Here is a 23,505-nt window from a genome sequence, read left to right as displayed (position 1 = left end):
GCCCCTCGGTGCGCGCGCGCCCTCAGGGCCAGCCCAGCAGTCCTGGGGCTGTTTGCTGAGGAGGCCCGGGACAGGTCACCAGGCTGCCCGGACTATAAAAGGGGTGGCACCGCTCACTCTCGGCCCCTTCAGAGAACAGCGGGCGGCCCCGCGGCGGCCTCCAGCTCCCGCCTCCCCTCCGCGCGCGCCGCAGGCCGCAGGCCGCGTGCCACGTGAGCCGAACGCCCCCTAAGCCCCGCCTCTCTGAGCTGCGCGCGCACATCGGACGCCTGGCCGGCGTCGTGTGACTTGGTCGGCGCGAGCGCTGGCTAGCGCTCTTCTCGCGCCACTTCCGCCGCAACTCTCCTTTTAGGTTCCGGGGCGTCCGAGAGCTCCAGAGAGGGAGGGAGGGAGAAGGGGAGGGGGCGTGGCCCGCGGGTGGTCACGCGCGGCGCGGCGCGGCGCGGCCTGGCCTCCGGGATGGAGGAGGCCGGAGCGGCGGTGGCCGCGACCGGAGAGGCCGAACTGAACTGGTCCCGCCTCAGCGTGTCGACCGAGACGCTGGAGTCCGAGCTGGAGGCGCGCGGCGAGGAGCGGCGCGGCTCCCGGGAAGCGCTGCTGCGGCTGCTGCTGCCTCACAACCGTCTGGCGTCGCTGCCGCGGGCCCTGGGCAGCGGCTTCCCGTACCTGCAGCTGCTGGACGTGAGCGGCAACGCGCTGACGGCGCTCGGGCCCGAGCTGCTGGCGCTGAGCGGCCTGCGCACGCTGCTGGCCCGCAACAACCGGCTCGGCGGGCCCGGCGCGCTGCCCAAGGGCCTGGCGCGGTCGCCGCTCTGCCGCAGCCTCCAGGTGCTCAACCTCAGCGGCAACTGCTTCCAGGAGCTGCCGCCCGAGCTGCTGGAGCTGCGCGCGCTGCACACCCTCAGCCTGGGCGGCAACCAGCTGCAGAGCATCCCGGCCGACATCGAGAACTTGCAGAGGTGAGCGAGAGATGTCCCCGATGGGCCATGTGGGGGGGCGGGCATGTGCCCGGAGGTGGGGGGGGGAGACACCCCGGTCATTTGTCACCTAACTTGTCTTTGCGAGTTCGAGTCCTGCGGGACTCGAAAGACCTATTAAGATGGCAGCCGGGCGCCCGTGGCGCGCGCCTGTAATCCTAGCTACTCTGGAGGCTGCGATCTGAGGATCACGGTTCAGGGCCAACCCCGGCAGGAAAGATAGAATCTCCGATTAAAAGCCCCCAAAGCGCGATGAAGAGCCGGAGCTCAATTGGTAGAGCTCTATCTAGCCTTGAGGGGGGGAAAAATGCCCTGGGATAGCACCTCGGCCCTGAGTTTAGTTAATTAGGCCCTAGGACTGGCCACAGAAAGAAAAGAAACTGCCGATGTCACAGTGTTTCGCCCGGTGCAGATTTCCCAGGAAGGCTTATTTTCTCCTCCTCCTTCTTTCTTCTTCCTTCTTCTTTTTCTTCTTCTTCTTTTTTTTTTTTTTTTTGTCTTGTTTCCTGTCTTTGTTGAATCCCAGGAGTGAGCCGAACAGAGGGGGTGGGGTACTCATTAACGGATGTAAATCTAAGGTCATCACTTCCTTGCTCAAAAATCTCCAGTGGTTTTTCCATGCCTGTAGATCAAAGTGCGTGCCTTTTGCTCTGACCTGCCTCCTTCTTTCCCCTGCAAGTCCAGCAGTAAAGTACCCTTTGTGGAGTTAGTGAACCATGCATTTTCCCAGCACATAGGGGAAATGGCTTGCAGGTTCCGGTGCACGTAGACAACTCTGGCCGAGCCCCTGAATGCATGTAGAACCCCTCAATACACGCACGGGTCCTTTTGCCTGGAGTGTGTTCTTCCACCTGGCAAACTCCTGTTTGTTATTCAAAACCCTTTACTGCTGCTCCCTGAACAATTTGTGCTAAAATACTTAGGTACCACATTTGCCTCGCTATTAATTACAATGCCTTGTCTACAGGAATTCTCTCACCTACTGGACTGATTATTCAATAAATGAGTATTGAATTTAATGGAAGGATGAAGTAGAGATACTGGATACTAAGTGTGCTCTAAAAGCCCCCCCCCCCCTCAGGGGACTAAGAAGTAGAAACAAAATGAGGGTATCTTCGATCTGTAAAAACAGTTTTACCTCCTTTATTGATCTGTCAGAGATAAACCAGGCTGTTTGAGCTGAAGGAACCTTCTGGATAAGTGCAGTAAAAAGAACATTAGTCTGGGAATGAGAACTCTTGGCCTCCCAGCCTGGGGCAAGTTATCTGATACTTCCTAAGGTCTGTTTACTAATCTGCAAAATGAAGCAGTTCATCTGAGTAATTGTCTAGGTGCTGGGTAGGATATGGTAATGTGATCCTATCATTGTGGAGCCTAGATACAAGCAGAGAAACAGACATTTTTAGCCTCATTATTTAATTACAGTAGCTATATGTTCTGTGAAGACTTGCAGAATGACTTGGGGCAAAATAACAGAGAAACTTGACCTGGTTTGGTCCTTGAGCAGGTGATATTTAAATTGAGCTTTTGAAGGAAGAGTATAATTATGGTGTGAAGGTGGTGGAAATCAATCTAGGTAGAAAGAACTGCATGTGAAAGCCCCAGGCTGCTGGATTCAGATTTCATTCTTAGTGCATGGAAGTGCTGTTACTGTCTAGGAGTGGAGTCAGAAGACTGGAAGTGAAAGGCATTTAGAAAGGTGGTCAGTAGTAGTATGAGAAATAGTAGTTTATCAGTGTACTGAAACAAGAAGGTATGAGAGGGAAGAGTTGGGACACAGTGAGAGGTAAAATTGACAGGTCTTGGTTCCTTTTCATTTTAACAGTTACAAACATCTCATTTGAAGTTTGATATAACGAGAAACTCAGGGCAAGGATTTCTATCAGATGGAAAAAGAAGTAGCCAAAATACATGTGCCAGAAGATTAAACCTGGCTTAACAAAGCAATCTGGCAAGTCAAGTGTCTGTGGCTCACACTGGTAAATGGAATCCTAGCTACTTAGGAGGCTGAGATCTGTAGGATGGAGATTCAAAGCAAGCTGGGGCAGTGTTAACAAACATGTTCTCCAAGAACCACTGGCGTCATAATGATAGACATGAAAATAAAGCAGAAGGCAAATTTTACTTCTGTAGAATGATGTACCATCAGCCAGAAATCTGGCAAGCAAGCACACAGAGCAGGCAGATTTCTCCCTTATTTATCCCTAATGCAGAAGGCCCTGTCCCTCTACTCAGATTGGTTGAGGTCAAGTTCACAATCTGCTTGCAATTGGCTAGTTTGAATAGGGTAACATATATTTACATAAGGTGACCATTAAAAGACTTTGAAATAAGATTAACAGTACACAAGTAATTTCAAAACATCCTCAACTTCTGCTATTTCTTGAACAATCTGAGGTGTGTCTTCTGAAATGTGTCTTAATTCCACCTTGGAAAAAGCAGTTAAGACAAAAACCTTACATTTCAAAACTCCTTCCTTATCCCAAAGCAGTCCCTCTTTCACTTTCAAGCCAAGGCAGGAACTTTTAAGTAGCATACTTTGATAGAAAAGACTTTTTTTTCTCACAAGCAGGAAAAGTCTGAGAATCTTATTTCTAATCGATACCCCCTACCCCCACCCCAAAAAAGTTAGAAATGGAGCCTTGGCTCAATTAGTATAGCTTTGAGAAAAAAGTTCAAGCACAGTACCCAGGTCCTGAGTTCAAGCCCCAGAACTGGCACAAAAGAAAGAAAAAAAAGTATGGCTTGTTGCAGTGGTATAAAGTGCTTGCCTAGCATGTTCTAGGTATGAAATGCCCTTAAGTATGGAATATTTAAAATGCCCTGTGGTAGAGCCCAGTCATGGGTGTTCAGTATGTACTTTAAAACTTCTCATGATTCTGTGAGGTGACACATACCTCTAAACAGAGGTTTGGAGAAAGTAAGTCTCAACATAATAAAGCCAGTAAGTGGTGGAACTGGACTTGACCCCTGGGGTCTCTGATATCAAACCCATGAATTTTCCACAGTACAAAGTAGGGCTAGAACATTTTTTGTTGTAGTTTTTTGTTGTTGTTGTTTTGTTTTGTTGCCAGTCATAGGGCCAGAACTCTGGGCCTGGGCGCTGTCCCTCAGCTCTTCAACTTAAGGTTAGCACTCTACCACTTGAGCTACCACGCCACTTCCGGCTTTTTTTTTTGCTTGTGTGGTGCTGAGGAAATTGAACCCAGCGCCTCATGCATGCAAGGCAAGCGCTCTACCACTGAGCCACCTTCCCAGCCCCTAGAACATTTTTTTTGGTAGCATATGTCATCAGGAGGATTGGTCCAAGTCAATCACTGCTTGACCTTATTTTCTGGACCTAGGACTGCTGTCCATGGCTGTTGTTTTTGGCTCAGTAATATGTGGAATTTTTTACACCCATGTTTCTACTTTTTGGTTCTATCCCCTATTTCTCTTTATTGATAGAAACCAGTAAAAGTTTAGACCATGAACTCTGGTTGAATATAGGCCTAAAGGGTAATGCAGAATGATCCCCTAGAGATAAAACCAGCCTTGGTAACAACCTGATCCACCTGCTTCCTTTTACTAGTGAGGAAACTGAGATTACATATTTGTAACTTACTGAAGCCAGGTAGTGTCAGAGTTAGTTTTTGGCTCAGTCTAAAACACTGCTAAGCCTTACCATTGATCGAGCTGCCATTGAGCTAAATGGGTTACTTTTTAAGCCAGGCTTACTATTTTGGAGCATTCCAATATGTAAACTGGACATGAGAGTGTGCACCTGTAATCCCAGATACTCAGAGGATCATGATCCAAGGTAGACACAAGCCACAAGCAAGAGACTCTCAGAAAACCTGAAGCAAAAAGTCTAGAGTTTGTGGCTCAAGTAGTAGAGCAGTAACAAGTACATTGTTCAGAGTTCAGGCCCCAGTTCTGAAAGGAAAGAAGCTAAATGTTATGCACAATATGTGATCTATGAAAACTCGTCCTTTCCCCACCCATCATTGTTCCAGGAAGGAACAGCTGCATTTTCACTCTTCATTTAATGATGTCATTGACTGCTCAGGTTTAGCAGGGAGGTTTTCATAAGCTATTGATACTTTTCCTTGATGGCAAAAATCTTTATAAATAAATATATACATTAGTAATAAATAAAGTTTCTGAAAGTTTGCTTTCAAAGTATAACAAATAAGTAGTGCTGTAAGCCTTATGTTTTCACTTCATGTTCTTGCAGCAAATTACACTGTCAGTGTGAACTGAAGATTGTGAATGTATATTCTGTCCACTAAAATGTGAGACTGTTGTTCAGAAAATAAGTTTGTTTGGCTTTGACATGAATTTCTTTTGCTTTATGTGATGAAAAAGTAGGGATAATTTGTATTTTGACCTATTTCTTCTTCTAAATTCCTCAGTTGGCTTAGACTTTAATTAAGGAAAAACTTAATAATTTATCACCACTGGACAAATTGGAAGTAAATGAAAGAAAGCTTCAGTGCTTCTTGGCATCAGGGTGCTAGATGTTTATGGAGAGGGTTTGAGCCCATTGGTCATTGGTACTTTTCCATAGTCTTTTTTTTGAAGGAATGCCCTTCTTTTTCTGCTACTGGCCTCTCTTTCACTGTTCAGTTTGGCTTTAAAAGCTAAGTACAAGGATTTTTGTCAAAACAGAAGTTAAAAATAACTGCCCTGGAATGTTTGGAAGCTAGTGTATACTAAATGGGTATCTTAGGAAAGAGACAGGCAACTGGAAATGATAAATAGCATGTGGTAAAGTTTGAATAAAAATGCTTGTTCTGGTTTAGATGCGAGTGTGTAGTTAGTGGCTGTCAGTTTGTTTCTACATCTGCCCTTGTAAGGTTTTAGTTTGAGACAAGCCCAGATAATAACATCTAGTCCCCTGTTTCCCTGTGAATGTATACTGTGCTTTAAAGTGCTATGGCAAACAATAAATTTTAAATGATTTAATAGGAAAGACACTGTTATAAATATAGCCTCCAAGAATCACTGGAGTCAGAATGATAGACACAAAAATAAAGAATTTTCTCAATAAGCAAATTTTACTTCTGCAGAAGAGTGTTGGCAAAGCAGGCACACCAATGTGGGCATGCAGCTCCCCTATTTATCCCTAATGTGGAAAGATCCTGCCCCTCTGCTCAGCTTGGTTGAGCTCAAGTTCATAATCTGCTTGCAGTTGGCTAGTTTGAATAGGGTAAGGTGTATTTACATAAAATGACTATTAAAAGACTTTGAAATAAGATTAACAGTACACAAGTAATCTCAAAACATATCCTTACCCTCTAGTATTTCTTGAGCAATCTGAGATGTCTTAATTCCATCTTGGAAAAACCTTGAAAAATCCTTCCTAATTTTTTCCTTTCTGTACTTGTTGATATTGTCTTAGCAGAATAATGGACAAGATCGGAGCCACCTGTCTAAAGAAAGAACTTTCAAGCAACCAACTTTGATCGAAGACAGTTTTTCTCATACTACCTTAAGAAAATTTGATATTTAAATGTATGATTCTTCCTGTACTCGTTACCTGACTTAAGTAACTGTAACCCCTCTGTATATCACCTTAAAAAGTTTGAAATAAAAATGTGAGGTCCAAAAATTTTTTTTTAAATGAGACACTCATCTCAACCAAAAGCTTAAACTGGTGGTGTGTACTTGTGATTCTGAGACATAAGTATGAGATTTGCAATCCAAGGCTGATCCTGACTGAAAAATAACTAATCCAAAATAGGCCTTGAAACATGGCTCCAGTGATTAAGTGAAACTGTGCCTGCCTACCAAGCATAAGGCCTCACATGCAAATCCGTTGTCACCTAAAAACTGGGAGGAATAAGACTGACAATACAAATTTAACATGCTGGTTAACATGATCTGATTGGTTATACCCACCAATTTCAAAAGAGGATTTTGAGTATATCATTTTAAAATGAAGAATACACTCGTGTGTGCACATACACACATAAAGTATCCTTCCCCTTTCCCTTTCTGCTTATTTGTGACTTTACTTTCTGTTTTTGTTTTTTTGGGTCCATTCGTGGGCCTGAACTCTGAGCATGGGCACTGTCCCTCAGCTCTTCAGCTCAAGGCTAGTGCTCTACCACTTGAGTTGTGGCTTTACTTTCTTGGGCTTCAGTTAATAGGTCCACTGTAGTCCAAAAATATTAAATGGAAAATTTCAGAAACAGACATTTCCTAAGTTTAAAATTGCTCTGCCTTCTGTGTAGCATGTTGAAATCTTGAGCCATCCCATCCTAGATGTAGATTGCCTTGCAGCCAGTGTGGCCACTGTGTATGCCACTTAGTAGTCAACAAGATCACAGGATATTTGACTTTAACAATGTCCCCAAATCACCAGAATGGTGATGTTAGCAACTCTAAAGAGAGGCCACAAAATGTTTCCTTAAAGTGAGAAGGTGGAAATTCTCAAGGAAAGAAAAAAATTATATGCCACAGTTGCCATCAGTGATGAGAATGAATCATATGGTTGTGAAATTGTGAGGAAACATACAGAAATTCATACTCGTTTTGCTGTCACCCCAGTGAGGTAGAGAATTTGGTTCTATCCCTGTTTTCAGGAACTGGCTTGGGCCCTTACAGTGTGCTAAGCTGAGAGGCCACTATAATTAAGAGCTCACTAAATGGTATGACACCAGCTGGGAATTCATAAGCAAAGTCACTCACAAGCATCCCATTGGAATGTCACTTGGAGAGCAAATGAAAAGTAGAAAGAGATGAAAAGGAGGTTAGATCCTGAAGTTCAAACTAAGAGAAATCTAAAGAAAATGAAGAATGATAAGAAGACAATGAAGTAATAGTGGCTGAAATTTCAACAATTAAAGAAAAAGCCCTCTAAACTGATATTTGACTCATTGAAGTCAATCTTTAGACCAGTAAAGGGAAAGGGAAAATGCTCAGTGCTCCTAATGAGTAAAGAAAAGAAGCAGAATATCTACAATGGAACAGTAGTACCATTGACTTAATGTGATCATGAAATAGCAACTTCCTAATGCTAAGCTAAGGATAAGTGGCTGTCCTAGAATTTTATGCCCAGCTAACCTAATATTCAAGAGTGAGAGAAGTCGGAAGCCAGTGACTCAAGCATGTGAGGCTGAGAATATGAAGATCTAAGTTTGAGAACAGTTGGGCCTCTTTCTTGGTCACCATGTTCCTCCATCTGAAGAATCACGTCCACGGCCACCTCATTGTCCCTCTTCTTCCCTAGAGCACTTACAGCTCAGCCTTTAGAGAAATGCATTTCCCCTCATTACAGTACAAGCTTCCTCTGAGCAATACTTGATTGCTTGATTACACTGTAACAGTCATACATGGGCATTTTGTTTGTGTGTTTTGAATTGAAAAACATTAATATAAGCAGTAATACAAAGTGATAAAATATAAGCATATATATATATATGTAATGTGACCTTAAAAAGTCGGTTTTGGTGTTTTTTTTTAAAAATGGTTTTGTTGTGATTATAAAGCTGATGTACAGAAAGGTTACAGTTACATAAGTCAGGTAAAGAGTACATTTTTTTGGGGACAGTGTCATCCCTTCCCTTGCTCTCTCTGTTTTTCCCCTCCCATTCCCACCCACAAGTTGTCCAGTTCATTTTCAACATAGTGTCTAGTGAGTACTACTGCTGCATTTGTTCACTCTTTTATCCCTCCATTTCTGTGACATGGGCATTGTGTATGTCATATAGTAATACTGCTCTGAAAGATGATGAAGAAAGTAACTGACTCAGAGTTTGTACAGGTAAATTGTGAAACTAGAATTGAGTGAAAGAAATGCTAACAAAAACAAAAGTGAAGTTAAGGGTGGTGGTACAGTCTCTTGGGACTGAGAAAAGAAGGATTTAAGCTATTAAGGAACACTTTACCAAGGTTTGGATAATCAGGAATTTTGAGTGCAGTATGCTTCTATATATAGAGAGCAAAATTCAACAATTAAAGGGAAGAAGCTAACCAGTAAGAAAGGAAAATAAGAGAAATTCATTGTTTGAATTACTGTTGACAAGTTCAATACACACATAAAGCCATGAACAAATGTAGACTCTACTAGAGGTTAAGAAGGAACAAAGTTATGAAGAAATTTATTTCTACAGGGTTTGAATTCAAGACCTTGCATTGCCAGACAAGTGCTCTGCCACTAAGCCATGTCTTCAACCTTTTCTGCTTTGGCTATAGCATCTTGAGGAGTTGTTTTGTTTGTTTTGTTTTGCTAGAACTGATTGGACACTGATCCTCCTACCTATGGCCTCCTGCCACTTCTTGGGCCCCAAATTAGTGCATGGGGCCTACATCTTGTATGTGTTTTTAAATGTATTCCTGGCAATTCTTACTTTGGGAGTTTAGATAAGAGTTTCCTAGGCTATTTTCTTGCACTTTGAAATTATTTTTATTTTTTTATTATTTATTTATTTTTGCCAGTCGTGGACCTGAACTCTGGGCCTAGGCCCTGTCTCTCAGCTCAAGGCGAGCGCTCTACTGCTTGAGCCACAGCGCCACTTCTGGCTTTTTCTGTTTATATGGTGCTGAGGAATCGAATCCAGGGCCTTATGCATACAAGGCAAGCACTCTACCACTGAGCCACCTTCCCAGCCCTGAAAGTATTTTTAAAAGAATAATCGTTCTCATCAGTAGCAGAGTAATAGAAGACAAAAATAACAGTAATGGAAAAGTTCTGTATATACTCCTTTGTACATTGTCTCTATTTTTGTGTGTATTATATGAACTGATTCTATCCCTGCAAAAGTCGTCTAGAAGGACCCTTTCTACAGCCATTCATTTAATAGCTATGCATGTAATGCATGTGGTCTAAAATACTAATTTGTTAGTAAACAAGATAACTCTGGAACTTTGACTTCACATATAATTTATTCAGCCTCTGAAGAATGAACTCACTAAAACAAGAGCAAAGATGAAATGTAGAGACACCTCAGGTATGAATCGCTGTGTCTTAGTGGTTTTCCGTTGCCTATTATATCAAGCCCACACATACCACATGGAATTCAGTTCTTTGCTTTAAAAAGTGCTCATGGAGCCTTCCAAAGCCTCCTCTGATGTTTCCTCTTCCTCTCAGTGACATGGCTAATTCAGCCTAGTTGTAGTCTCAGCACTTTGGGGAAGCTTTTTCCAATCAGAATTGCTGTGAGTTCTTCCCTTCCTGGCCTGGCCTCCCCTGGCCTGGCCTGGCCTGGCCTGTCCTCTCCTCTCCTTTTATCCTGTATAATTTGTGAATTGTTCTTTTTAATCATGTAATGCTTTATGTTGGGACTTAACATGTATTTAATTACAGCACTGTCTAACATTGGTAGGTCTTGGTTGCTGTGCTATGGTATCCGCTCCCTAAAGACTGGATTATTTCTCTAGAAACTGGATGGCACATAACAAATCTTATTAGGATGTTTCTAAATGAATAGAAGAAATGTGGTAATTACAGTAGACACAGTGGATTATTTTGTCTATTATTTACTTTCTTTTTTGTCTCCATTCATTTCCTTTTGCAGTTTAGAGTGTTTGTATCTTGGAGGAAATTTCATCAAAGAAATCCCACCAGAATTAGCAAATCTGCCTTCTCTGAACTACTTAGTACTATGTGACAACAAAATCCAAAGTGTGCCTCCTCAGCTTTCACAGTGAGTAGTTTCATTCAGCTCATATATATACAGACATATTTGTTTAGAAATTGTCTTAATCCTCCCATGTTTTGTTTATTTTTAATTTAAATTTTTTCATAGTACTGGGGATTGAATTCAGGGCCTTGGGCTTGCTGTACAAGTGCTCTCCTACCTGAGCCAAGCACCTAGCCTATTTTTGCTTTAGTTATTTTTAGGCAGGCTCTCATGGTTTTTGCTGGATGGTGATTCTCCTACCTCTGCCTCCTGTCTAGTCAGGATTACAGGTAGGTAGTACCTTGCATAGTTTGTTGAAATACTATCTAACAAACTTTTACCTGGGCTGGCCTGTAATAGAGATCTTCCCATCTCTGCTTCCAAGTAATGATTACAAGCGTGAGCTACTATTCCTAGCCTTTTATGTTTTATATATAGAAAAAAATTAGGAACCCGGCATGATAGTACATAATTATAACCTAGCACTTGGGAGGCTGAGGCAGCACAGGGGTAGCCTGGGCTACATAGAGATCCTTTCAAAGAGGGAAAAAAAAAGGAATGAGAGAGGAGTGGAGAGAAGGGAGAAATGAAAAAGAACTAGGTAGTCTCAAATTAAACGTCATAATTTTAGCCTAGAGGTTGCTGTGAGTAAGGTTATTTTTAGTGTTCCTTTTTGTTTTGTTTTTTACTTTTGTGGGGGTCCTGTGGCTTGAATGCAGGGCCTACATGATGTCCTTGAGCTTCTTTTGCTCAAGGCTAATGCTCTACCACTTGAGCCACAGTGCCACTTCCAGATTTTTTTGAGTAGTTTATTGACATAAGAATCTTACAGACCTTTCTGCCTGGTCTGGCTTGGAACTGTGATCCTCAGATCTGAGCCTCCTGAGCTAAAGAGTACAGACATGATTCACTAGCACCTGGCTTTTAATGTTATTTTTAAAAGCTCTAGTTTATTCCTCAGTATTTGTTCAGTTTATTTTCTATTACCAAAAATATACAGTATTAATTTGGCATAGATTTCCCAGGTTTTTATGTAACTTGATGATAGGATATGAAGAACTCTTTTAAAAGACTTTGTAACATTCTTACTGTGTCTGAATCCTATTATAACATTCCTATTGTGTCATGAATCTTTAGGTGTCTGAATATAATGTCTCCCAAATCTTAAAATTTAGCATTCACCTCAGCCAGGACATTAGCTTCTCATTTTCCTCCCTTATCCTTCATCATAGTTGTTTATTCTTACAAGGAGCTCTGCACACGGACACACACTCGTGCTCTCCTACCTTTGTAGTAGGCGTGCTGCTCCCAGCCACTGATTCTGTGCTGCCTTCATTCCAGGTTGCATTCCCTTCGTTCCCTCAGTCTTCACAATAACTTGCTGACATACCTGCCTCGAGAGATCCTCAACCTTATTCATTTGGAAGAGCTGAGTTTACGAGGAAATCCATTGGTTGTTCGTTTTGTTAGGGATTTAACCTATGACCCTCCCACTCTCCTGGAATTGGCTGCACGAACCATTAAGATCCGCAATATTTCTTATACTCCCTGTGATCTTCCTGAAAATCTTCTTAGATACTTGAGTTCAGCCAGCAATTGCCCAAACCCAAAATGTGGAGGTAAGTAAATTCAGGGTTTGTGTTTTCTTAGCTATTTTTAAATTTTGAAGATCTAAGTGTTGTTGGGCTTTTGTTTACCGTACTAGATTTGACCTCAGGGCTGCACACCTGCTAAGTAATGGCTGTACCACTAGAGCAATGTCCCCATCCCTTTTTGCTTCACTGATTTTTCAGATAGTCTTGTGCTAACCTGAATCACAATCCTATAGTCTCCCAAATAGCTGAGACCATAGATGTGTGCCACCATACCCAGCTTTTTTGTTGTTGAGATGAACAAGTTAATGAACTTTTTGCTCAATTTGTCTTTGAATTGTAATCCTCTGAATTTCTGCCTCCTGAGTAGCTAGGATTTCAGGTGTGTGCCAACTTCTGGCCTAAGTGTTGTTTTAATGAAGGCTTCTTTTAGAAAAAGAAGATAAAACATTTCACCCTCTTAGTTTTCTTCCTCCCTTCCTTTTCTAAAGTTCTTTTTTGTTTTTTAGCAAGTACTAGGTTTTGAATCTGGACCTTGGATATCACTTAACTGGCACTTCAACATTTGAGCCATGCCTCCAGCCCAGCTTTTTGCTGGTTATTTTGAGGTTGGAGTCCCAGGACTTTTCTGCCCAGGCTGGCTTGAATCATAACTAAGATTACAAGTGTGATCCACAGCTCATGGCTCCTTTTAAAAAATTCTTCTTGTAATATTTTTTGGCTTCATACAAGGAAAATATCTAGGAACTCCCATTTTGTCTAGGAATTATTATAAAGTATGATAAAATATGAAAAAAGTATGATAAAGTGAATAGAAGTATTCAAATCATTTTTAGAATGTCTGGAGACTTCATGTTTACTTGGAGGACATTTTGTATGACTTAACCATTCTTTGTAGCAGTTCCCTTTATAAGGGAGGTGATTAAACATGTGTGAGAGTAAGCCGAATGCATGCCTATTTCAGAATGAATGTACCCTAGAATTTGTAAATTTGTGTTTTAAAATTTGAGTTTAGAGTATTTGGAAAGAAAATAAATGGGCTATTATAGGGCAGAGTAATGTAAATATCCCAAAGGATTCAAAATATTATTAGAAACTAAAGGAGAATGATCTTTTAAAGATCTCCTTCCAGATCTTTGATCTGGGATAAGGCATTCTTGAGAGATTTTGTTAGGTTTTGGAGAAGTGAGACAGGATGGGAGGCTTTTCAAGTCACAGAGCAAAGTGGAGGCAGCACTATGTGGAGCCAAGTGTCACAGTTAGGGCAGTAAGAGAGACAAGCATGAAAGGTCATTGGAGCCTGGTTCTAAAGGACCTGAAGGATCAAGGTGTATGTGCTAATGAGTAGTAGCTCATTTTATTTTGACTTCCTCATAAAATACTAAACAAATCTATTTCAATGGGAGGTATAAAACAGGTTTTAGTGCTGAGAATATATGTCACATGAAGCAAAATAAGGTGAGATTTTCCTCTTAAAATCTTGCCTTAAAACTGTTACAAGAATTAAATTCCTCAAAGATTATTACAAGGTGTAAAAGATACATTGGGTTTAGGAAAGAAAGGATGGCATGGGGCTGAGAAGGTGGCTCAGTGGTAGAGCACTTGCCTTGCATGCATGAGGCCCTGAGTTCGATTCCTCAGCACCACATAAGCAGGAAAAAAAATCCGGAAGTGGTGCTATGGCTCAAGTGGTAGCGTGCTAGCCTTGAGCTGAAGTCCCAGGCCCAGAGTTCAGGCCTCACGACCGGACCCAAAAAAAAAAAAAAAAGAAAGGATGGCATTCTCTGGGCCATTTCTGGCTCCCTACCCTTAGAAGTGGAGGTTGCAGTTTGTGTTCAATTGAATGCTTAAATGTTCCCTGGCCTGGGGTCTCCCTCCCTGTACTGCAGTGGCAGAGGAACACACAGGAACCAAGGCCTTCTGGTCTAAATCTCCTGTCCTTTGCATTCATCCTCTTCTGAATGTGGACCTCTTCACCAATTTCCTTTTCTCTCTCAAAAAACTTCTTAACTGCCTCACCTGTTTTCACTGTATTTGATGTTGGTATAATGTGTGGAGGGGAAGAGAAAAAACAAATCAGTCAAATAGGAATACAGGAGGACCCATTGCAACAATGAGATGTAAAACTCATTATGTTGAAAAATGAACTTTACAACTTTGGTGGGGGGAGTGGGCAGTGGGAAGGGATAGGAAGGGGAAACAAAGGAGGAGACAACAATGCTTGATAAGAAATGTACTCGGGGGCTGGGAAGGTGGCTCAGTGGCAGAGTGCTTGCCTTGCATGCCAGAGGCCCTGGGTTTGATTCCTCAGCACCACATAAGCAAAAAGAAAAAAGCCAGAAATGGCGCTGTGGCTCAAGTGGTAGAGCACTAGCCTTGAGCTGAAGAGCTGAGGGATAGTGCCAGGCCCAGAGTTCAGGCCCCAAGAACGGACCCAAAAAAAAAAAAAAAGAAATGTACTTATTATCTTGCCCATGTAATTGTAACCCCTCTGTATGGTATTTTCACAATTAAAAAAAAAAACCTTTTAAGTTACTGACGTGCCTTAGGAATGCTTTTTAAATTGCTATTTTAAAATTTGAACTCTATAAAATGAATAATTACACTATTTCATAACCCTGAAATGCTTTTTTGAACTATCATTTTATATTTTGTGAGATGTTTTCTCTTTCTATAAATGACAAGGTATGGATTGTACTATTTTGGCACATTGTGATTCCATCATACATCTGTTTTCAGGAAGCTAATAGTTTTTTTTTTTTTTTTTTTTTTTTTTTTATTGTAAAGCTACTATACAGAGGGTCACAGTTACATGAGTGAGGTTATGAGTACACTTCCTCTTGAACATTGTTACCCCCTCCATTGTTTTCCCCCTACCATCCCCTCCCTCCCTCCCTTCCCCGAGGTTCTTTTTTTTTTTTTTTTTTTTGATTGTGATTAAATGATTACATAATTTCAAAGTCACAAGTTCATTCTAACTTCCCTGGAGCAAATTGTCTACCACAGTCTGTAATATATAACAGTGTTCACATGTTATATACCATATTTGTGATCAGCAGCATGAGGATATTTAGTAGTGGTTCAACCAGATGAGCGGGAGTTCTTTGTTTCTTAAGTCCTGTTAGTTTTGTCGTATCACTAACCTTTTGGATTTAGCATCCACTTATGAGGGAGACCATGTACCGTTTGTCTCTTCGTTCTTGGCTTACCTCGCTCAACATGATTCCTTCTAGCTCCATCCATTTCCCTGCAAATGCCATTATTTTGTCATTTCTAATGGCTGCATAATATTCCATTGTGTATAGATACCACAATTTTTGGATCCATTCATCTGTGGTGGGGCACCTAGGTTGTTTCCATATCCTAGCTATTGCGAACAGTGCTGCAATAAACATGGAGGTGCACGTGTCCTTGTATATTGGTTCCTGTTGTTCAGGGTAGATGCCTAGAAGTGGTATGACTGGGTCGTAAGGGAGGTCAATCTTTAGCTTTCTAAGGACCCTCCAGACTGCTTTCCAAAGTGGTTGTATAAGTGTACATTCCCACCAGCAGTGTAATAGGGTTCCTCTTTCTCCACATCCCCTCCAGCATTTGTCGTTGGCTGATTTGTGGATGTGGGACATTCTGACTGGGGTAAGGTGGTATCTCAGGGTTGTCTTTATTTGCATTTCCTTCACCACCAGGGATGATGAACATTTCCTCATGTGTTTCTTTGCCATTTTTATTTCTTCATTTGAGAAGTCCCTCTTTAGTTCCCTTGCCCATTTAGTAATTGGTTTGTTAGGTTTGGGAGGGATTAGTTTCTTGAGTTCCCTGTATATACAGGATGTTAACCCCTTGTCTGATATATTGCTGGTAAATATTTTTTCCCAATTAGTTGGTTGTCTTTCTAGCTTAGTTGCGATAGATTTAGCTGTGCAGAAGCTTTTTATTTTAAGGTAGTCCCATTTGTCGAGTCTCTCTCCAACTTGTTGTGACCCTGGGACTCTGTTCAGGAAGTTCCTTCCTGTGCCTATTAGTTCAAGTGTCTCTCCTACTCTGTCCTGCAGTAGTTTCAGAGATTCAGGTTTAATGTTAAGGTCTTTAATCCATTTTGAGTTGATGTTGGTGCATGGTGATAGGCTGGGGTCCACTTTTAGTTTTCTGCATGTGGCTGCCCAGTTTTCCCAGCACCAGCGGTTGAAGAGGCTGTGTTTCTTCCATTGTATGTCTTTGGCTCCTTTGTCGAATATCAGCTGGCTGTAGGCCTGTGGATTTATATCTGGATCTTCTATTCTGTTCCATTGGTCTTCGGGTCTGTTTTTGTGCCAGTACCATGCTGTCTTTGTGATTATAGCTCTGTAGTAGAGTTTGAAGTTCGGCATGGATAACCCTCCCATATTGTCTTTATCCCCTAGAATTGTTTTGGCTATTCTAGGTCTTTTGTTGTTCCATATAAATTTTTGGACTGTTTTCTGTATTTCAGTGATGTACGTCATTGGGATTTTAATAGGAATTGCATTGAATTTGTATATTAATTTTGGAAGTATCACCATCTTTACTATATTAAGTCGGCCTATCCAGGAGCATGGGAGGTCTTTCCATTTCCTAGTGTCTTCTGCAATTTCTTTCTTTAACTTTTTATAGTTCTCATTAAATAGTTCTTTTACATCTTTGGTTAGGTTAATTCCTAAATATTTTATTTTTTGGGAGGTTATTGTGAATGGGGTTGCTCCCTTTATTTCCCTCTCTTCCTGTGCGTTATCAGTGTATAGGAAGGCAACTGATTTTTGTGGGTTTATTTTGTATCCTGCTATTTTGCCGAAGTGACTTATGATTTCTAAAAGTTTGGGGATGGAGTTTTTGGGATCGTGGAGGTATAGTATCATGTCGTCTGCAAAAAGGGATAGTTTCACTTCTTCTTTCCCTATGCGGATCCCTTTAATGTCTTTTTCTTGCCTTATTGCCCTGGCTAAGGGTTCTAGGACTATGTTGAAGAGGAGTGGAGACAGTGGACATCCTTGCCTTGTTCCTGTTTTTAGGAGGATTGGTTGTAGCTTTTCCCCATTAAGTATAATATTGGCTATTGGTCTGTCATAAATGGCTTTTATTGTTTTTAGAAATGTTCCTTCTATTCCTATTTTCTCCAGAGCTTTTAGCATGAATGAATGTTGAATTTTATCAAAGGCCTTTTCTGCATCTGTGGCGATAATCATGTGATTCTTGACCTTGGCTCTGTTGATATGCTGGATTACATTTATTGACTTACGTATGTTAAACCATCCCTGTGTCTCTGGGATGAAGCCTACCTGATCATAGTGTATTATTTTTTTTATGTGTTTCTGGATTCTGTTAGCTAGAATCTTGTTAAGGATCTTTGCATCTGTGTTCATCAAGGAGATTGGCCTGTAATTCTCCTTTTTGGTTGGGTCTTTGCCTGGTTTGGGGATGAGTGTGATATTGGCTTCGTAGAATGAGTTTGGGATAGCTCCCTCCTTCTCTGTTTCTCTGAAGAGCTTGAGGAGTATGGGTATTAGTTCTTCTTTAAAGGTCTTATAGAATTCTGCTGTGAATCCATCTGGTCCTGGGCTTTTTTTTGTTGGAAGACTTTTGATAGCTTCCTGTATCTCATTATAGGATATTGGCTTATTTAATTGGTTAACTTCTTCTTTGCTCAGTTTGGGTAACTTGTATTTCTCTAAAAATGCATCCATTTCCGCCAGATTTTCTTCCTTTAGAGAGTATAGCTTTTGAAAGTAGTCTGTTAGAATTGTTTGGATATCTTGGGTACGTGTTGTGATGTTTCCCGTGGCATCCCTAATCCTATTAATATGGGTTTCCTCTCTTCTTTTTTTAATTAATCTTGCCAACGGGCCATCAATTTTGTTTATTTTTTCAAAGAACCAGCTTTTTGTTTGGTTTATTTTGGTTATGGTTTTCTGATTTTCTAATTGGTTAATCTCTGCTCTCAATTTGGTTATCTGGCTTCGTCTAGTAGCTTTAGGTCCCATTTTTTCTTGTTTTTCTAGCTGTTTTAGTTGCAACATGAGATTATTTACTTGGTCTGTCTCCATTCTCTTGATGTGGGCACTGAGGGCAATAAATTTGCCCCTCAGGACTGCTTTTGCTGTGTCCCACAAGTTTCTTTGTGAGGTGTTTTCATTTTCATTGAGTTCTAGGAAATGCTTTATTTCTTCTCTGATCTCTTCTGTTACCCAGGCCTTGTTAAGGAGTGTGCTGTTCAATTTCCATGTATTAGAGAAATTTCTGCGGTATGCTTTGTTATTGAGAGCTAGCTTGATTCCACTGTGGTCAGATAGGATACAGGGGATTATGTCGATCCCTTTGTATTTGCTTAAGTTCCTTGAATGAACTATGATATGGTCTATTTTGGAGAAAGTTCCATGAGCTGCTGAGAAGAATGTGTACTGTGTTGTTTTAGGGTGAAATACTCGGTAGATGTCAGTTAATTCCGCTTGAAGTATGGCCTCACTTAATTCGGTAGCTTCTTTGCCAATCCTCTGGTTGGTAGACCTGTCCTTTGGTGAGAGTGGCGTGTTAAAGTCTCCTAGTATTATCGTATTGGGATCTATTTTATTCTGTAAGTTTGAGAGCATTTGTTTAACATATCTGGGTGCACCGATATTTGGGGCATATAAGTTGATGATGGTTATATCCTCCTCTTGGATTGTTCCCTTTATTAATATGTAATGTCCGTCCTTGTCTTTCTGTACTGATTTTAATGAAAAGTTTATTTTGTCAGATATCAGGATAGCTACACCTGCTTTCTTATTGGGGGAATTTGATTGGTAGATCCTTTTCCACCCCTTCACTCTGAGTTTGTTTGTATGTTTGGCTGAGAGGTGGGTCTCCTGAAGGCAACAGATGGATGGGTCTTGTTTTCTGATCCAGTCCTCAGTTCGTTTTCTTTTAATTGGCGAATTCAGCCCATTTATATTAAGAGAAAGTATAGAGAGATGCATTGTTGTCCCTGCCATTCCGTTTTCCTAAGTTTTTCTTCTTTCCTTTCCTCCTGTGCTTGCTCAGTTAGACTTTGAGTAATGCCTGTTTGGGGCAGGTCCCAGTTCCTGGTTGCTTTCTTCAGGTTGTGTCCCCCCTCTTAGAATTCTTTGTAATGCTGGCTTAATGTTTATGTATTCATTTAGTTTTTCTTTGCTATTAAAAGTTTTCAGTTCTCCATCGAATGTGAATGCTAGCTTTGCCGGGTATATCAGTCTGGGTTGGCAGTTATTGGCTCTCAGGGCTCGTATGGTGCTTTCCCAGGCTTTTCTTGCATTCATTGTTTGTGTGGAGAGATCTGCAGTGATTCTAATTTTTTTCCCGTTGTAGTATAGCTCCTTCTTCATTTTTGCTGCATGCAGGATTGTTTCCTTATTATTCAGATCCATCATTGTTACTATTATGTGCCTAGAAGTGTTTCTCCTGGGATCTTGCTTGTTGGGTGTTCGATAAGCTTTTGTGATGTAGTTAAGATGGTCGTTTTTGAGGTGGGGAAAATTTTCATTGACTATCTTGTTAAATAGGTGTTGCATTCCCTTGCTCTGGAATTCCTCACCTTCGTCCACTCCGATTATGCGAAGGTTAAATTTTTTAGCATTATCTGCTTGCTCTTGAATTTCCCTTTGGTTTAATTTGAGTGATTTTTCCATATCTGTCACTTTTTGGTCCAGTTGGTGTATTCTGTCTTCTGTATCTGACACTCTACCTTCCATTTCATTCACTCTGTTGACCGTGGCTTCTATTGTGGTTTGCATGATGGAAATGGATCCCTTTATGGATTCAATGTTGGTTCTCAGAGTACTGATCTCACCTCTCAATGAGGTGATATCAGTATGCATTACCTCTAATTTGGCGTTTATCTCACTTCTTACTGAGGTTTGTGCAGCTTCTATTTTTGCATCCAATTTTTGTTTGATATCCTGTATATCTTTTGATAGTTCATCCTTGTGCTCTTTCAATTTCTGATCCATTTCTCGCTTTATTTCTTGAGTCATTGCCTCCAGCAACCCTTGGATGTAGCTTTTGTCTTCCATTCCTGCTTTGCTCCCACTGGGGCTCTCCCCTGCGTGGCTGCTGGCTTTTGAGGTGAGCTTGCTGTCCTGGGTAGTGGTAAACCTTGTGATTTTTCTCTGTGATTTTCGCATGGGGGTTCAGGAGACTGCTCTTCAATCTTGTTTTGGTGTGTCTGTCTTTGCTTGGTTGCTGATTCTCTATTGGTAGAGAGAGTCTGTGTCTGATCTGGATTCTGTTGGGAGCCTATTTCCAGCTGCTATTCACTTAGGATTCTCAGCTCTCTGCTGTAGCAATTCCCGCCTTTGGAAGGGTTGAGCAGCCTAGACTGCTTGTGTTTGCTCCTGCGGGTGCTCTTGGGAAGATCAGATGCTCTGGATGCACTCTCCCAAATACTGGAGTCTGCTATGGGCTCCTGATGTGTTTTTGTTTGTTTTGGGCTGGTTGTGGGCTTGAACTCTAGGTTTGGGTGCTGTCCCTCAGCTCTTCAGCTCAGGGCTGGCACCCTACCATTTGAGCCACAGCCCCACTTCTGACCCTTTTTGCTTTGTTCAGGCGCCGGTCCCCTGGCCTGGTTCCGGCCCCAGCCTGGAGCGCGCTCGTTAGGCCTGTGCTAATGTGTATACCACCTTGGTTATGCAGCCTGGAGGACACAGTTCAAATTTCTTCTACTGTTGGTAGTCTTGACCCAGGGGCACTGTTCCTGGCTTGAGCATTTAAGCTCCCTTCCCGGGGCGCTCTTGCTCTGGCCTGGCCAGCAGAGTGTGCTCCACCGGCTGGTGGGGCTCTCGAACAGTTCCCAGTTTTAGTGGGTCCTGTGGTCCGGGTGTTGGGGTAGGGAGTCTAGGTCAGGGTCTGGGATTCCCTCCAGCTCTGGTCTCCCTTGATGGATTCCCTGTCCCCTGATGGGTACTCACCCTGTAGGTCGTCAGTTGTTGTTGCAGTCCGTCAGTTGTTGTTGCAGTCCGAGTTCAGTTGGGGTGGTTGCGGGCTGGGTTGGGCGGCCCCCCGCCGGGTCGTTGCGATCGCGACAGGTCCCTTTGTGGCGCTGCTGGTGCCGGGCGGCTTTGGCGGGATGGAGCCTCTCCGCTCCGGTGGAGAGTGATGGGTGGGGTGGGATCCTCCTGGAGACTCCCGGCTGGTAGGTTTCTCTGTTCCTGGCGATCCGCTGTTCTGCAATCCGGTACCTGGTGATCTGCAAGCAGCCCCCTGTGTCTCTGTGGCTCCGGCAGCCCCCGCCGGGCCGGCTGGCCGGCGGCTTGGCGCACTGCCGCGCGGCCAGTAAAGGTTGGGGGAGGGGTCTTCGCTCTTCTCTGTTCTGAAATTCTTCTTTTCCTCTCTTTCTTTTTTTGTTATTTTCCACCTCTGGTTTTTCTCTGAGTGTTCGTCTTTTTGTTGTTGTCGGTCTCTTGGGGAGATTAAAGGTTGGAACTCGAACTCTCTTTTTGGTTGGAGAGAGCTGTGGCGTTTCCCTACTGCCCCGTCGCCATCTTGAGAACTCAGCCCTCTAATAGTTTTATTATAGTATTTATCAGTTTGTTGATTGACTAGCTTGTAGAATGTATCTTTTTTAGTATTTCAAAGTAATATCACATAAAAGGTTAGGGTGAGAGTACCAAGGGAAAGAGCAGAAATCACCAATTCTCTGCTCGTTATTAGTCCACATCTTTTCATTCCAGTCTTTTAGGTGGTGAACATGTTGGGGTGGGACTTGAGAATTCCTCTCAGAGACAGTGAGGCCCACAATTCTAGGTAGTCCGGTTACACTATGACCACTGAGACAGCCTAAGCTGCGCCATATCTTTTTAATGATCTGCTGAAGCCAGAGGCATTTTAGCTTTTACTTCCTCAGTCCTGCTTACATTTCTGCTTCTCTAATGGCTACAGCTGAGGAGCTGTAAATTAACAGCCAGAAGAGCTGAGCACTAGTTTGAAGTCTCTTAGAGACTAAGTGAGATCATCTGAGAATCAGCTATTAGACTATATAAGCACAAGAACAGTACCAAAAGTCATCTCCTTTCTGCTTGTTTCCCTTATATTAATTATTCCTTTAAGATCATTAAAAGAGGTGTTGGTTTTGTTTGGTTCAGTTTCCTGATGCTTTTAAGTACCCTGTAATCTGCATCAGCCACTGGCCAATTCACCCAAGGGGGGAGAAAAAATGTAAGAACATAGTGTCCTTTCTAACCTTCTGACTCAAATCTGTTAGGATAAATCTTCTGGCCTTCCCTTTGCAGCCAGAATGTCCACTGTTCAGCCCTTCAGTATTTCTGTACAGAACTAAAGAAGCAACTACAGGGCTGGGAAGGTGGCTCAGTGGTAGAGTGCTTGCCTTGCAAGCCAGAGGCCCTGGGTTCAATTCCTCAGCACCACATAAGCAAAAAGAAAAAAGCCGGAAGTGGCGCTGCGGCTCAAGTGGTAGAGCGCTAGCCTTGAGCTGAAGAGCTGAGGGACAGCGCCCAGGCCCAGAGTTCAGGCCTCATGTCCGGACCCAAAAAAAAGAAAAAAAAAATAAAGAAGCAACTACTAATTCTGCTTAAGATGTCCCAAAGCTAAAACTTTGTGACATTTCTCCAGAACGCTGAAGAGAAGGTTGGCATACACAATGTTCTTGGTTTCTACTATTTATTTGTATTTCTCTTCTCTAGGAGTCTACTTTGACTGCTGTGTCAGACAGATTAAGTTTGTGGACTTCTGTGGGAAGTACCGCCTCCCACTCATGCACTACTTGTGCTCTCCTGAGTGCTCCTCCCCCTGCAGCTCTGCCTCGCACAGCTCCACATCCCAGAGTGAGTCTGACTCCGAGGACGAAGCCAGCGTTGCTGCACACAGAATGCAGAAAGTTCTTCTTGGTTGAGCACAGTCATGGAGCCTGTGAAATAATAAAAAGCTGAGCAGAGAAACAGCTTGAAAAAACTTTGTTGTCCTCATCAAGAAGCGTACATGAAAGAAGAGTTTATATTCCATCTGCCTGTCCAGCTAGAATGAGTCCAGTTCCATGTTTAGATAGACTTCACTCTTAATGACAGTTTGCAGTGTTCACAGCAGGATGGTACATTCTGAAGAGCAGCCTGGGACCAGCTGCTGCTGCTGAGATGAGGAAAGTGAGCAATCATCAAGGCTTTGGCAGTGGGTTGAACACTAGACCACAGAAGGAGCCTTCTCCTTATATTACTCATTTCTACATGACAGACCCATTCAAATGAACCCACAGGTAGTTACATAGGACTTAAGCCTTTCTGACCAAATAACTGCTAAAGAATATACCTTTTAAGTGGGATATTGAAACTTTTCTTTTGCTTTGTTCTATATGATAAT

General features: G+C 42.3%; 1 protein-coding gene across 1 annotated transcript; it reads left to right on the top strand.

Annotated features, from left to right (window-relative positions):
* Positions 1-421: 421 nt before the first annotated feature.
* Lrrc58 (leucine rich repeat containing 58) lies at positions 422-23,167 on the top strand. The gene is made up of 4 exons (XM_042669203.1): positions 422-959; positions 10,481-10,609; positions 11,927-12,204; positions 22,836-23,167. Exons 1-4 carry the CDS (start codon positions 460-462, stop codon positions 23,042-23,044), a joined length of 1,116 nt encoding a protein of 371 aa, XP_042525137.1. The 5' UTR covers positions 422-459; the 3' UTR covers positions 23,045-23,167.
* The last annotated feature ends 338 nt before the right edge of the window (positions 23,168-23,505 follow it).

The sequence above is a fragment of the Dipodomys spectabilis genome, unplaced genomic scaffold (genome assembly GCF_019054845.1).
Source record: "Dipodomys spectabilis isolate Male_0828 unplaced genomic scaffold, ASM1905484v1 ptg000017l, whole genome shotgun sequence".
Classification (NCBI taxonomy): domain Eukaryota; kingdom Metazoa; phylum Chordata; class Mammalia; order Rodentia; family Heteromyidae; genus Dipodomys; species Dipodomys spectabilis.
This window is presented reverse-complemented; position numbering and strand designations above follow the sequence as displayed.